General features: G+C 43.6%; 1 protein-coding gene across 1 annotated transcript; it reads left to right on the forward strand.

Moving 5' to 3' along the window:
• The first annotated feature begins 8,277 nt into the window (after positions 1-8,277).
• Positions 8,278-15,090, forward strand: FABP5 (fatty acid binding protein 5). Its single transcript, XM_061123559.1, has 4 exons — positions 8,278-8,438; positions 12,098-12,270; positions 12,630-12,731; positions 13,655-15,090. Exons 1-4 carry the CDS (start codon positions 8,360-8,362, stop codon positions 13,706-13,708), a joined length of 408 nt encoding a protein of 135 aa, XP_060979542.1. The 5' UTR covers positions 8,278-8,359; the 3' UTR covers positions 13,709-15,090.
• Positions 15,091-15,667: the final 577 nt, after the last annotated feature.

Below are 15,667 nucleotides of genomic sequence, written 5' to 3' on the forward strand. Positions count from 1 at the left end.
CTATCTGGGACATATAGGCAATACATCTTGCACTGTCAAAAACAGTGTTTAGTTCTGCTAATCTACCAGGGCAGAAGAGCCATTAGGAGCCTCAACTTTGTACTGAGGGTTTAATAAAGTATTTTGAATCTACAAGATGATGACAAGATCTGAGATTTGTGGCACAAATATTCTTTATCCACCTTCTAAAATAGATCCAAACCAAGATCATGGTTGACCTCAATGGGTAACATCCATTCAGCTCCCAGTTCTTGTAGGAAATCACAGCATCTAGCCAACCCACAAAACAGGATGTGGTTCATTGGAAATGCAAACTGGCTTCTCATTATTAACAGTCATTCATTGCTGTAAAAGAAGGCATTCAGGAACAAAAGAGGCAAGACAACATGGGGATAACACTTGGAGGAATAAAACAAACATTTCAGTACATGCTGCTGAATTTATATCTTTAGTCAGTGCTGAAGTGGGCAGGTGAACAAAAAATGTCTGCGGTGTTCACAGGTAGATGAAGGGAAGTACTTATCCTGCCTCTTGGCTCCTTAAGGTAGGGCACAGAATCCCGCGATGCCGTTTTTGCAGTGCTGGGCATGCCTCTAAGGGAAGATGGGGTAGGTCTCCCACCACCAAGTTCAGGGGATCAGAGAGAATCCAGGAAGCACCTTCAGTTGGATTATGTAGGTTATTAAATTCTGATGGCTCTTCTTACAAGATAATTCAGGCAAAAGGAAGCAATGGGTCTGACCCATCAGGGTAAAAAGCTCAGGGCAAGTTATTTTGTATGTTGGATTTGAAAAATCATTAATTCCAGTAAAAAGTATCAATAAAGAGAAATGGTCAAATGGTGTTAAAATCTGGAGAGAAAAACACTCAATCGTAGAATAGCATATGGAAGGTGGGACTGAAAAACGGGATAGTGATAATCTGCCAGAAAAGAATTTGGCCACTTCCCTGGTAGTTCAGCTGGTAAAGAATCTGCCTGCAATGCAGGAGACCCCGGTTTGATTCATGGGTTGGGAAGATCTTCTGGAGAAGGGATAGGCTACCCACTCCAGTATTCTGGAGCTTCCCTGGTGACTCAGATGGTTAAGAATCCACCTGCAATGCAGGAGATCTGGGTTTGATCCCTGGGTTGGGAAGATCCCCTGGAGGGGCAACCCACTCTAGTATTCTTGACTGGAGAATCCCCATGGACAGAGGAGCCTGGCGGGCCACAATCCATGGGGTCACAAAGAGTCAGACATGACCGAGCAACTAAGCACAGCACATAGCACAGTGGAAAAATATTATTTGGAGGTTTTTGTTCTTTGCAAGTATAAGAGGGCAAAACTGTCTTTTATAAATTTGTCTGGGTGTATGTGGCTGGCCAGATCTGGCCTTTGTGCATAATATAATGTATGTTAGAAGTGGCAATATGCTTAGAGGTGGGGTTGCCAGGATAGTTGTCTTGAGGTTGTATTGCCTGGTGAGGTTAGTGTTTTTCTGATAATTTTGTGTTTATTGGGAAGCTCTGCAAGCATTCTGTTGCCCCACTTCAAGATGCCCCTTTGAGTGCTGTGCCTTTAGACACCTCGAATGCTGCCCACATGAGGCATGAGAGGGTTAGCCAAACTACATATTTCTACAATCTGTTGCTGTGAGCTAATAATGAAATCAATGCCCAATAACACATAATTCTGGAGAGCAGGAAGACCTCTGTAAGTAAGGGAAATGGATTTGTCTCACACTGAGATGAGCCACTATGACCTCTGCCTTGTTTTGAAACTAATAATCTTTTATTATTGTGACACTTGCAATGTCTCGTTTTCCCTCTAGCTATCCTCTAGTCCAGTTAATTTAGCAAGCACAGAGTTACCATGAATTATTTAGCAACCGGACAGTTGTAATGGTTAGTTACAGCAGCCACATTGTGTAAGAATCAAATTGCTTTAAGTAAAAGGACAAAGTTCATAAAATCACTCCATTCTTAGAAGTACTTTAATAAGAAATAATCTTATTATCTAAAACAAAACAGAACAACCTTCCATTGAAGGATGCTGGTCATTGCCAGTTCCTTGTTGCAGCTGGATCCACTGAAGGATTAAGAACCTTAAGTGTGCCTTAAGTACTGTGGCTCCCTGACTTTTTCTCATCTGGAAAATTCTGCTGCTACAGCCCTCAGACAAGACGCAGCTCCATGCTCTATCTACTATTAGCATATACTTTTGGAACTGATTTCGAATGGGATTTCTTATGGAATATCTGGTTTTAAGCTGAGTATTCAAAGCACGTCTAGAACAAGACATGCCAGAAAGGGTCAGGGTCAGAAAACTGGCTATAAGATTTAACGAAGAGATTAAAACTATTATTCATCTCCCTTCCCCATGTGAAGCTTCCTATCATGCTTTCCAGTGAACAGAGAGAAATATAGCTTGGCATCTGGTCCCAGCACTTAACGGCAAATAGAAGGGGAAAAAGTGGAAACAGTGGCACATTTTACTTTCTTGGGTTCTAAAATCACTGTGGACAGTGACTGCAGTCATGAAATTAAAAGACGCTTGCTTCTTGGAAGAAAAGCTATGATGAAACTAGACAGCACTCTATTAAAAAGCAGAGACATCACTTTGCTGATAAAAGTCCATATAGTTGAAACTATGGTTTTTCCAGTAGTCATGTACGGATGTGAGAGTTGGAACATAAAGAAGGCTGAATGTCAAAGAATTGATGCTTTTGAATTGTGGTGCTGTGGTGGCTCAGATGGTAAAGAATTAGCCTGCAAAGTAGGAGACTTGGGTTCAATCCCAGGGTTGGGAAGATCCCCTGGAGGAGGGCATGGCAACCCACTCCAGTATTCTTGCCTGGAGAATCCCCATGAACAGAGGAGCCTGGCAGGCTGCAGTCCATGGGGTTGCAAAGAGTCAGACATGACTGAGCGATTAAGCCTGCGGCTATCACCACTGGAGAAGACTCTAGAGAGTCCCTTGGAATGCAAGGAGAACAAACCAGTCAATCCTAAAGCAAATCAGCCCTGAACATTCACTGGAAGGACTGATGATGAAGCTGAGACTCCAATACTTTGGCCACCTGATGTAAAGAACTGACTCATTTGAAAAGACCCTAATGCTGGGAAAGATTGAAGGCAGGAGGAGAAGGGGACAACAGAGGATGAGATGGTTGGATGGCATCATCAACTCAATGGACATGAGTTTGAGAAAACTCTGGGAGACAGTATAGGACAGGGAAGCATGGCATGTTGCAGTCCATGGGGTTGCAAAGAGCTGGACATGACTTGGTGACTGAACAACAACAGAATAAGAAAAAAGTCAAAATGTTGAGTGAGATAATTTTGGGAGTGAGTTTGTTTGATTTCCCATTTTTCCTATATATTTTTATGGGGATATGGTCAGAAAATACACATGCACTGAAGTGAAAGTCAGCCAGGTGTGGCAAAGCCTTAGGCAAATTTGTGCTCACTTTACAGCCTTGCTACTCAAGGCAAGGTCCCTAGACTCCAGTATTGGCATCACCTAGGAGTTTCTTAGAAATGTGTGGTCTTATGTCCTATTCTGGAACTGCTATATCAGAATCTGTACTGTAAGAAGATCCCTGAGTGATCTGCACACTAAAATTTGAAAAGTAACATTTGGTAGAGATCATTTGGCTTTTTCTCCTCCTTTTTGGATTAATCTGGGAATACACTTCGAGAAGACTCAATGGTTTGAACATGGATTGCTTTCTGTAATCTGTAGTGATTCATTTAATGTGGTGCTCTCTTTTTCAACCAGCTGTGCGCTTCTAGGTCACCAATGCTTGCTGTCTTAGGAGATGTTTACACATTATAACTAACTCTGTGGGAGGCACATTCATCTATACAAACTGAAACTGGGAACTTGTCTTTAAGCAAAATTATATGATATGCATCAAAGGTATTGTGTGATTGTGGAAGTTGACAAGTTATTACCCAAGAAAAGCTGCAAGAAATACTTCATTTTACCACTAGGTGGAAATAGAGTAATTTTGAGTAATTTCTTCAGGGCTATCAACTACTGCAAGACTACTTCATAAACTGAAAGAGATCTAAGAAATCAATTAGTCTAATTCTTACCTCCTTAATTCCATAGATGAGAGAACTGAGGTTCAAAGATATTAAAGAAAACTTCATCTGTCTTATAATTGGTTGTCTTGTAGAGCCACTGGGTGAAGAGATGCTAGAGTAATTCAGGATTCTTCAGCCATTTTCACCTACAAGAATAAATACTATTTTATTATCCTCTAGCATGATGGAACACATGATGTGACACCTGTATTGATGGTCTCTGTGCTGCCCCTAAAACTGATGACCAGCAGGGCTCCTTCTGCTTTTAAAGACAGGCTGCAGCAAAGTTATTGGCACTTCTTCCCTGTGTGTGCTAAGTCGTTTCAGTCCTGTCGTACTCTGTGTGACGCTACGGACTGGAGCCCACCAGGAAACTCTGTTTATGGGATTCTCCAGGTGAGAATACTAGAATGGGTTGTCACGCCCTCTTCCAGGAAATCTTCCTGACCCAGGGATTGAACCCATGTCTCTTATGTCTCCTGCATTGGCAGGTGGGTTCTTTACCACTAGTGCCACCTGGGAAGCCCTGTATCCTAATGTAATTAATCTCAACCAAGTGATAATTCTTTTCCCTTTGTCCAATGAAGAGATACTCAACCATTCTGTAGGCTGAAAAAAAAAATGCGCAAACCAAAAGTTGAGAATTATATTTTATTTGGTGAACTTTCTAAGAACTTAAGCCAGGGGTTCAGCCTCTCAGCTCTGAGGACTGCTCTGCAGAAATAAGGAAGAAAGGATATATAGCTTTTGCTGAAAACAACAACAAAACAAACAAAAAACCCTATGTAGTCAAATATCAAAAGATAACTGCTAAACACAAAAATGGACATCTCACGACAATGATTTTAGTGTTTTTCCTTGTGTGGGAAGACGCAAGAGTCTGGGCTCATTGAAATTATTTTTTGATATGCATCTTAACTACCTAGGGCCAGGATGCTGTTTTTCCCCCATCCTGAATCCTTTCAGGGCGCACATCAGGACCACTGCTATATCATGTTGCTGGCCACAGCAACATGCTTTGTTTACTGAAATGGCAGGTGATGGTCTCTGTCCACAATTCCATAAAGTCATACTAGACTTTAATCAGATTTGTTTTCATAACATTTTTCATTTTTACATTTATATTGGGTTCAAGTTAAGTAGCCTAGAACAGAATTTAGTTTGAAGGTTAAGGAAATACTTAATGTTTTTCAGAATTTGTAATCCATTACTGGGCTTCCTCGGTGACTCAGCAGTAAAGAGTTCGTCTGCAATGCAGGAGATCCAGGTTCAGTCCCTGGGTCAGGAAGATCCCCTGAAGGAGGAAATGGCAACCCACCCCAGTATTCTTGCTGGGAAAATCTCATAGACAGAAGAGTCTGGAGGGCTATGGTCCATGGGGTTGCAAAGGGTCAGACACAACTAAAGCATCTGAGCACAAGGCACACAGTCCATTACTATTACTCTTAAGAAAGGAAGGGAATCTGAATTATGGGCTTGAGGGACCTTAGAAATAACCTGGCTTCAATCTCTCTCCATGTCTGTAATACAGTTGAGAGGCATCAGAGAACAAGGGATTAAGTGCATTGCTCTGAGTCGCAGAGCCATCACCATGCCCTTTGGCTCTGTCCCATGGGAGACACTAACAGGTATTTTGATCTGTATCTTTGTTTTGTCGATGTGTTTTAACCACAGAAGGATTATTCCCATTTGTTGACCGAAAAAAATGCACAAGCTAAAAGTTGAATGTGTGTGTGCTCAATGGCTCAGTCGTGTCCGACTCTTTGAGATCCCATAGACTATAGGCAAAATTGAGAAGTATGTTTTATTCGGTGGAATTCCTGAGGACTTAAGCCTGGAAGATGACCTCTCTGATAGCTCTGAGGAACTGTTGCAAAGAGGTAAGGGAAGAGCCAGGATATATAGAAGTTTTTGCAACTAAAACCAGATAGTCAGAACATCAAAAGACTACTGTTAAAGAAAACCAGGTATCTGCACTTGATTTCAGTGTTTCGCTTTCTTCTGTATGGGAAGAGGCAAGAATCTGCACATACTTGTGTAGTTTCTCAGTCTGACCTTTGTGACCCCATGGACTGTAGCCTGCCAGGCAAGAATATTGGAGTGGGCTGCCATCCCTCCTCCGGGGGATCTTCCCGACTAAGGACTGCACCCGTAACTCCTTCATTGGCATGCGGATTCTTTACCACTGAGCCACCAGGAAAGTTGCAAGAATCTGGGCTCATGGAGATCACTCCTTTGATATGAACCTTACCTATCTAGGTCCAGGATTCTGCTTTTCTCTGACCCTGAATCCCCTCAGGGTGCAGAGTCAGGGCGGTGTTTAGGCTGAGGCCTGCAACATCCTTTGTTTACTGACTTGGCAGGCCACATTTTTTCATCCACACACTCATCACATCAAAGAGTGTGTTTAAAAGTTAAATTTTGGATAATGCCTCTGGTATAAAAATGATTTCTTGAGTACTTAAGTATTTAGTATCAAGGTGTCATTTTCCTTTTGATATTTCTATTGCATGGTTGATTATGATAATCTAAAAACTAGTATTCCAGTACCAAGTCCTGGCTATTATTACCATATTCTATACAAAAATGGGCAAACACGTTGACCTAGCACATGAAGAAGGCAAGTCCAAGCACACAGGAGCTGCTTCTCTGGGAGGCAGGGGCAGTGACCATGCCAAGTGTCTGGAAGACAGCACTTGCTCTGCTGGACAAATGATGTGCTCAGCTGCGCTCAGAACAGGAACATTTTCTGGGAGCAGTTGAGCTTCAAGTACGGGACATGCCAGTCCTTAGTGACACAACTATGTGACCTGAGTCTCTCAGCATTAAAACGTTGCCACTAGGGAAACTGAGGTAACCCTAGGATTAGGGCAAGAATACACTGCAGGTGAGTAAATGTCCTGAGGTATTCTGGGAAATGACAAGCTCAGATTTCAGTTTGTTGGGGAAGGTGCAAGAAGAACTAGTGTCTTGGAACAATTCGGGGGACTGTATGTAGCCTCTACTCTTAATCCCATGAAGAGGAGGGTGAGCTTGAGGCAGCCAGGTGTGGTCCTATTTCACAAAGTCTAGAATGTGAGGAACCTGGACAGGAATTCTGGTTCTTCCACTCTGCAAACTTGCCCTGCCTCATTTCTCTTTCAGAAAATTGGGATAATACCCTTGAGTAGAAATCCTGTGGGCATCAACATTAACAGATATAAAGGGGCCAGGAAGTACAGCATGTAGCAAGGAGGCATTCAATAAATGGAGCTTATCTCCACCAAGGTGGCTACCCTCTGTGTGTGGCAATTTCCACATCTCACTCCAACTCACTCCCACAGCAACCCAGGAGCACAAAGATCCTGTGACAGGCACACTTTGAAAAGTAGAACGTTCTACTTACAAATAAATACAGGGTAGTATTAAGATTAAAGGAGAAGAGGAGAACCACTGGAGTCTAAAGACTTGGGAGCCTGAGGAGAAATTGTTCAGGGCTCCGCTCGGCTGAAAATGTAAATAATAAAACATACTTGAATGAGAACATTTAATAGCAATGGCAGTCACTTAAACTGATAACCTTCTACAGAGTCAGAGTTTGGAAACCGAACTGCCTGGGACATCTCCCCGCACCCAAGACCTTCTGATAAGATAGCCTAACTCAACTCAGGTTAGATACCCTCCGAGGCCCCAGCTGGGCCGGGAGTGGCGTGAGGGTGGGAACAGGTTATTTCAGGAGGGTGTGGGATGCGGGTTTGTCCCCCAGCCTCTCGCCCCAGCAGTGATTAAAGAGGCGAAGAAGTTTACCGATCAGTCAATTAAGCCACTGATCAATTCCTGCAGTGGGAACCGAACGAAGGCTAATCGATTCTTCGGGGGTGTCACGAACGGGAGGAGGGGCGGCAGCTTGGCATGGGATCAACTGGCCGGGGAGAGCCCGGCCGGGTCCGCCCGTAGCCCCTCTGGCTTCCTGGGCGTGCGGAGGCGCGGGCGGCGCAGGGGCTGGCGTCCGTGGCGGCGTGGGGCGCGTCGGACTAGGACTAGTCCCAGCTTGCAGGAGGAGCCCGCGGAGCCCCAGCCGCTGCGGCAGGTGGAGCAGTTCAGCTCTTTTGGACCCCAGGAACCAGGCCAGGGGGCGCGGAGGGCGGGTCGGGAGGACGAGGCGCGCTTCTCATTGGTCGCCGGGCACCGCCCGCGCGCGCGCTCTGCCTTTATAAAGCCGCGCGCGTGGCCCGGCAACCGCACGCCTGATTGCCGGCGCTCGACCCTGCTCCGCTTGCCTGTCACGCCTGTCCGCTCGGACCCACCATGGCCACCGTTCAGCAGCTGGTAGGAAGATGGCGCTTAGTGGAGAGCAAAGGCTTTGACGAATACATGAAGGAAGTAGGTGAGGTTCCCCGCCATACGGCGCGGCAACGTGGCACGTGTGTGTGGCTGTCTGGCCGTAGGCCCCCTTCGGCGTGCTAGGCTGAAAGGCTGGGCGTGCGCGGCCGCCTACCCCCGACCCCGTTATCCTCCACCTCCCACCCTCATCGCAGTTTAGCAGCGGAGAGAGCTCCTCCCGCCCGCTCCGGATTCCCGGGACCGTCGGCCTCTTGATCTGCCCCGCTCTCTGCCGCTTTCCCCGGGCCCACGCGACCCCTGCTTTCCTGCCCTTTAGCGCGCTCACTCCTCTCCCACTCCGAGCTTCTTTTCTTTCGCCCCTTCCAGGCGGCCCTCTTAACTTTCCCTAATTTTCTTCTCCCACCACTCGTCCGCTCTTCTGCCATCGTCCTCCCTCGCACTCGCCCGGTCGTGGCCGCACCCACTTGCCCTGGCCCACCTTGCCGCATCTTTTGTTCCCAGGTGGCGCGCAGGGTCCCCTCCCTCTTCTACACCGGGACTCGGTTTCCCGCTGAAATCCGGGCTACCGCTTCAGCTTCCATTGCGCTCTTGGCTGCATCTCCCCCACCCCCAGAGCCCCCGCCCGCCTTCGCCGCGTGCGGCGGGCCATTTTGGGTTGGCCGGGCTCCCCCGGTGGAGCATCAGGGCATCTTCTCTCCACGCCCCGGAGCGGGGCTCAGAGGCGTGGCGCTGGCGACAGTGACCTGTTGGCACTGCTCGACTGGGCGCTGCGGTGGCCGGGTGGCGTGTGGGAGGAGCGCGGCGAGGTCGAGTGTACCCGCGGTAGCGGTGCCCTGCAGCCTTCTACGTCTAGAAGGTGGAGCGCAGAGAGGCTTCGCTGGGAACCGCAGTCAGAAACTGCCGGTCCTTCAGCTGCTTTCCAGCTGCGTCTAAGATGGGCGTAGCCTTGCCCAAGACACTTGATTTTTTTTTTTTTTTTAATTATTATTATTTTTAAAATTTTTACAGTGTTGTGTTGATTTCTGCCGTATAGCAAGGGGAACTAGCCATGATTATGCATATATCCGCTCCCTTCCAAGCCTCCCTCCCTTCCCCCCATCCCATCCCTACAGGTCATCACAGAGCACCTGACTGGCCTCCCAGTGCTACACAACTTCTCGCCACTCATCCATCTTGCAGCTGATAGTGTGTGCGTGTTGATGCTCCCTTCTGCATTCCTCCCACTTTCTCCTCCCTCACTGTGTCATTAAGTCCATTCTCTATATCTGTAGTTCTATTCCTTCCCTGCAGGTAGGTTCATCAGTATCAATTTTCTAGATTCTGTATATATGCCTTAGTACCTAGCAACTCCACTACTGGGTATATGCCCTGAGCAAACCAAAATTGTAAAAGACACGTGTACCCCAGTGTTCATACCATTACTCTTTAGGATAGCCAGGACATGGAGGCAATCTAGATGTCCATCCACAGATGATTATGGATAAAGAAGATGTGGTACATATATACAGTGGACTACTGCTCAGCCAGAAAAAAGAACAAATTTGAGTCAGTTCTAGTGACCTAGATGAAACTAGAGCCTGTTCTACAGAGGGAGGCACTTGACTTCTTAAAAGCCTTCCAAGGGAGGATGCGTCTCTGTAGGAAGAGTCAAGTTCTCTCGCTCAAAATGGTGTTGGATTTTCTGTTGTCTGTTTCATAAGCCGGTGACAATGATAGAGTGCTGATTGCGACATTGGGTAGATTGGCAAAGGTGAACTTTTGTCACAGGCCCCTAGGAAGTGAAGCATAGCAAAGATTCTGTCTGACACAACTGCTGGGGCTGTAGGGCTGTTTTAGAAGCTGCTGCTGCTAAGTCACGTCAGTCGTGTCCAACTCTGTGTGACCCCATAGACGGCAGCCCACCAGGCTCCCATCCCTGGGATTCTCCAGGCAAGAACACTGGAGTGGGCCGCCATTTCCTTCTCCAGTGCATGAAAGTGAAAAGTGAAAGTGAAGTCGCTCAGTCGTGTCTGACTCTTCCCGATCCCATGGACTGTAGCCTACCAGGCTCCTCCATCCTTGGGATTTTCCAGGCAAGAATACTGGAGTGGGGTGCCATTGCCTTCTCTGTTTTAGAAGCTAGCCTCCCGCAAATAGTAACTTTCTATTACCAAATGTTAAATGAGTGAAGAAGTCATTACAAAGACCTAGACCCCAAAGTACCCTGAAGTACTTCAGAAACACACCTTCTAGCTGATGGCTGGTTAAGTCTGGCTCTGGTGAATCTTGAGTGTGTTATGATCCTGTGAATAAAACAAGGCAGTATTTTTTTTTTCCCCTCCACTCTATGCCTTGATCAAGGTGACTCTGGACGAAAAGCAACTAACTGCACTCACAAAGGAGAAGTACTTATGTGTGTGTTCACCTGAGTGAGGACCACAGAAGGCGGTTTCTCTGCCCACTGAAACCGAACGTGTTTATCAGATGGCTTGTTTCCAGAGTTTTGGAGTCAGGAAGGTTGTCAAGGTGCAGTTCATTAGAGAGCAATCAAGGTGTGGAAAGAGCAGAGCCCTTTATTTGTCGAAAGTGAAAAAATAATGACTCAGCTAATGAAACAAAGCACCAGAGTCTAGCTGGAAAAGAGAAGGCTCCGCGGGGACATGTCAAGCCGGGCTACGTGTTCACCATCAAGTCAGTTACTGTGCTTAGGCTGTGGTCGCCTCATCCATGAAACTGAGATTTGGCCTAGAACAAACGTTCCTACTAAATGTTAATATTAGGGGGAAATACATAGATTATAAAATAAATGTATTAATAGAGTAATCTGAGTTACAGAGTTCTGAAATACTATTTGTGAGGGTAAGGTTTTTCCTGTTTGTTAGCATCATGATTGTGCGGTTAACTCTCAAAACTGCAATTTGAATATCTCAGGATTGATACTGATTTTGTGTAGTCTACTAATCAAATATTTATCAGGGACTTAAGTGCTAGACTATGTGCTGGAGTCATATAATACAGTGGTTGGCAGAACTGAGGAAATTATAGAAGTCAGGATACCTTCCTTAAGTTTCTGAGGGCCAACATGGCATGGTGTCTTAAAGCTGAGATTTAGAGCTAGACTGCCCGCGTTGTTGGTTCTCAGCACCTCCCTTCTTAGCTGCATGAGCTTGAGTAAGTTACATCAATGCCTCACTTATTCATCTGTCAGATGGAGACTATCTACCTCTCACAAGGCCCTTGCCCGGCTTCCATGAACAGTATATGTCAGGTACTAGTGCTTGGTAAGCGCTGGATATGTGTATGTTCACAGTTGTTACTGATGACCGCTGCTGCTGCTGCTGCTAAGTCGCTTCAGTCGTGTCCGACTCTGTGCGACCCCACAGACGGCAGCCCACCAGGCTCCCCCGTCCCTGGGATTCTCCAGGCAAGAACACTGGAGTGGGTTGCCATTTCCTTCTCCAATTCATGAAAGTGAAAAGTGAAAGTGAAGTTGCTCAGTCGTGTCCGACTCCCAGCAACCCCATGGACTGCAGCCCACCAGGCTCCTCCGTCCATGGGATTTTCCAGGCAGGAGTACTGGAGTGGGGTGCCATTGCCTTCCCCATTGATGACTGAATAGTTGAAAATATGCACAGCATGGTGATTGCAATTGAATTACTGCTTTTATTATATAAACGAGAACTTTGGTCTTCCGGGTGTCTAACATGGTATAATTTTCTACAGGAGTGGGGATGGCTCTGCGAAAAGTGGGTGCGATGGCCAAACCAGACTGTATCATCACTTCTGATGGCAAAAACCTCAGCATAAAAACTGAGAGCACTTTGAAAACAACACAGTTTTCCTGTAAACTGGGAGAGAAGTTTGAAGAGACCACAGCTGATGGCAGAAAGACTCAGGTTAATTATAATTTGTAATATCACAGAAGCTTGCAGAATGATTAACTCTATTAATAACATTCTTACTACTTCCAGGCCAGAACTTAATGAAAAAGTCTCAAGTTGTTTTATGAATTGAGTTTTGACAAATTAGTGAAAATACTGATTTCACAACTTAATCTGTTTTGTAAAAATAGTTTTAAGGGACATCTAGATTGAAAAGCACAAACTACATTATGAATGAAATTAGTATGGGTTAATGAGGTGAAGTAGACTCAGAAGGGAAAAGATAAAAAAATGTTGATTAAGGAGGTTATAAGTCACAGAAACTCTTTTTCATTGTGCTCTGGAAGATTAAAAAGGATACTTTATTTTGGCAGACTGTCTGCAACTTTACAGATGGCGCATTGGTTCAACATCAGGAATGGGATGGAAAGGAAAGCACAATAACAAGAAAACTGGAAGATGGGAAATTAGTGGTGGTAAGTGTCTGACATCTTATGTCTTAAATGAATTCATAGTTCACATAAGTGTTCTAGATCACTGATCATGAACAGGAGAACTAGGTTGAAGGAAAAAAAAATGCCAAATAACAAGATAAATACAAGAATACTTAATAACTAAAGAAAGCCCTTTGTGGAGCTAGAGAAGATGATATAGCAGGAGCTGGGTCTAGTCCATGTTCTGCTGCTCCATCTACAGTGCAGGCACACCTCAGAGATACTGTAGGTTCGATTCCAGACCACTACAATAAATGGAACATCACAATAAAGTGAGTCACATAAATTTTCTGGTTTCTCAGTGCATATAAAAGTTACATTTACACTATCGTATTAAGTATGCAATAGCTTTCTGTCTGAAAAAACAATATATCTGCCTTAATTTTAAAAATACTTTTTGCTGAAAACAGCCCCCAGATTATAAGAGTAATATCACAGATCACTAATCACCACAACCAACATAATGGTAATAATGAAAAATTTCAAAATATTGTGAAAGTTAACAAAATGTGACACAGAGACAGAAAGTGAGCAAATGCTGTTAGAAAAATGGCTCCATAGACTTACTCAATGCAGGGTTGCCACAAACCTTCAGTTTGTAAAAAATGACTATATAATCTTGAGCATACATTTTTCTGTTTCTTTAAAGTGAGGAATAGTATTTGCTAAAACTAAATGAATAGTTTAGATATTGCAAATCGGTAGTTTTCAGTAAAGCATATACACATCATAAATAAAATAACAGGTTCTAGCTTTTCAAACCCAGGAATCCTCAAGTGCATTTTCTCCATCTGTGAAGTAGATTTTCAATGTTTTGTAGGATTGTGATACTAGCATTCAACTACCACCATTACTCTGTGATGTAAGACTAACTTGCCTCTTTTTAATGACATTCTTTCTCCTAGGTATGCGTCATGAACAATGTTACCTGTACTCGGGTTTATGAAAAAGTAGAATAAAAACTCCATCATCATTTTGCACAGAAATTAGCTGCGAGGATGAACAAGCTCAGTTCAATGAGCAAATCTCCATACTGCTGGTTTTTTTTTTTCATTATTGCGTTCAATTATCTTTATCACAAACAATTAAACTATTTCAAAGTGTTTAATTAGGGTCATCTCTTTGGTTAGTAAGTAAATCTGTTTGTGCTACACCAGTGTTGCATGCTTTTTTAAACTTTATAGGAATTTAGCGATGAGTTTTAACATTAACAAATGGAATAAGTGGGATAGATAGCCTTGAGGATACCATATTGAGATTATATTTTAGTAATTTATATATAGAACTACTTCTGTGGCTAATAAGCTACCAATCATTAATCTTGCCTTGTGTTTTTGAACTTTGTATCAACTCAAGGATCTTAAATTTGTGGCAGAGACTGTTCTCATCAAAAAACAGCTACATAAACCTTATAATTTAAATGTAATAATAAAGATTAAATCACCATCATTGGCTAGTAATCATACTTTCAATAGTGTGTTTATAACTACTGCTCGGGAATTCTGTAGCCCAAAATCCTTTTAATAAACTTTGTGAGGACCTACCAGGTGCCAGACTGTCTTCCAGAGGTTGAGTTATATCTGACCACAGGGACAAATCATTGCACTCACGGTGACAAACGCTCAGCTCTGAGAGCATACAATGTTCTCTTGTTTTATTAACAAAAGTAATTAAAAAAGTAATTCAACTCTGAAATACTTGTGTGTATATGTAAAGAATAACTGGAATTCTTGTGACTTCTGTCCTATTTCTCAACCCACATAGCAAATATCAACAGTTCACATTTGGAAAATTTCTGTAGGCACTGGGCTAATACTATGTACATGATCCTCATAGCAATCCTTAGGAAAGCTGGTACCATTATTTCTTTCGCAAGTAAGAACACAGGTTTTTGACTAGCTAACTTGTTCAAGGACACAGGAAGTTGTAGAGTTGGAATGGGAACCTACAACTCATTGAGCCCACTCATGACTGAGATCAAACATTCTACAACTCCGGCATGCCTCAGCTTATATGAAGATCCTGAGTTAAATTTCCTAAATGTAATACTTGAGACTTTTATGAAACCACCCTCTACACATTGAAATGTTAACTTGTAAGAATCTTTTAATTACTGAATGTTAGCAGTCAATGAAAGAGTTGGATTCATTTATACTGTAGTCTTGTGCCCCATATGGCTGCTGAGCACTGGGGAAGTAAAATACACATAAAATTGAAAGAAAGTGATACCAAAAAATTTAAAATGCCTCTGATTTTTATATTGATTATATATTGAAATCAAATTTTTGGATATAGTTGGTTACTTAAATATTGGATATTAATAAAATTAATTTTACCTGTTTCTTGCTTTTTTTTAATGTGGCCGGGGAACATTTAAATGTTGCATGTGCTGAAAAAAAAATTGCAGTTTTATTTTTTTGATCCATATTTTTGGATGGACAGTGCTGCTCTAGACTTCCTTTTCTGCTTGAATTTACATCTTGCTTATTTAAGTCTCTATATTGGACTTCCTCTTTCATCCTCTTTTTCCACTTCTAGTAATAGTGTACATTTATATGACTGCCTGAGCCAAACACTGAGCCAAGTACTATAAAGAGTTCCATAATTCTGAGAACCACCCTAGATGATGTATATTAATAATTGTTTTCTGCATTATTTAGATGAGGAAACGAAGTTCAGGATCTAGGAAATGATCCCAAGCCATACAGCAAGTTCAAGTCAGAACAGATTGTACACAAGTTTATCTGAGACCAGCACCATGTTCTAATGTCTATATTGCTTCCCTTTATGGACTGTGGAGTATTGCTAGAAGGAGGGCAGACTCACTCTTTTTCCATGGAGAAGCTGTTGACATTTTGAATGAAAGAACTTGTCTTCATTGTGCTGGACTGTGACAAGTCACTGTCCTAAGATCATTG

This window comes from Dama dama, chromosome 21, assembly GCF_033118175.1.
Source record: "Dama dama isolate Ldn47 chromosome 21, ASM3311817v1, whole genome shotgun sequence".
NCBI lineage: Eukaryota > Metazoa > Chordata > Mammalia > Artiodactyla > Cervidae > Dama > Dama dama.

What these genes read in the sequence shown, in the direction of transcription:
- FABP5 (XM_061123559.1), top strand. Translation starts at nt 8,360, where the DNA reads ATGGCCACCGTTCAGCAGCTGGTAGGAAGATGGCGCTTAGTGGAGAGC. An exon ending in CTGATGGCAGAAAGACTCAG is followed by an intron (nt 12,271 to 12,629) that starts GTTAATTATAAT and finishes TTATTTTGGCAG; the next exon opens with ACTGTCTGCAACTTTACAGA. An exon ending in AAGATGGGAAATTAGTGGTG is followed by an intron (nt 12,732 to 13,654) that starts GTAAGTGTCTGA and finishes TCTTTCTCCTAG; the next exon opens with GTATGCGTCATGAACAATGT.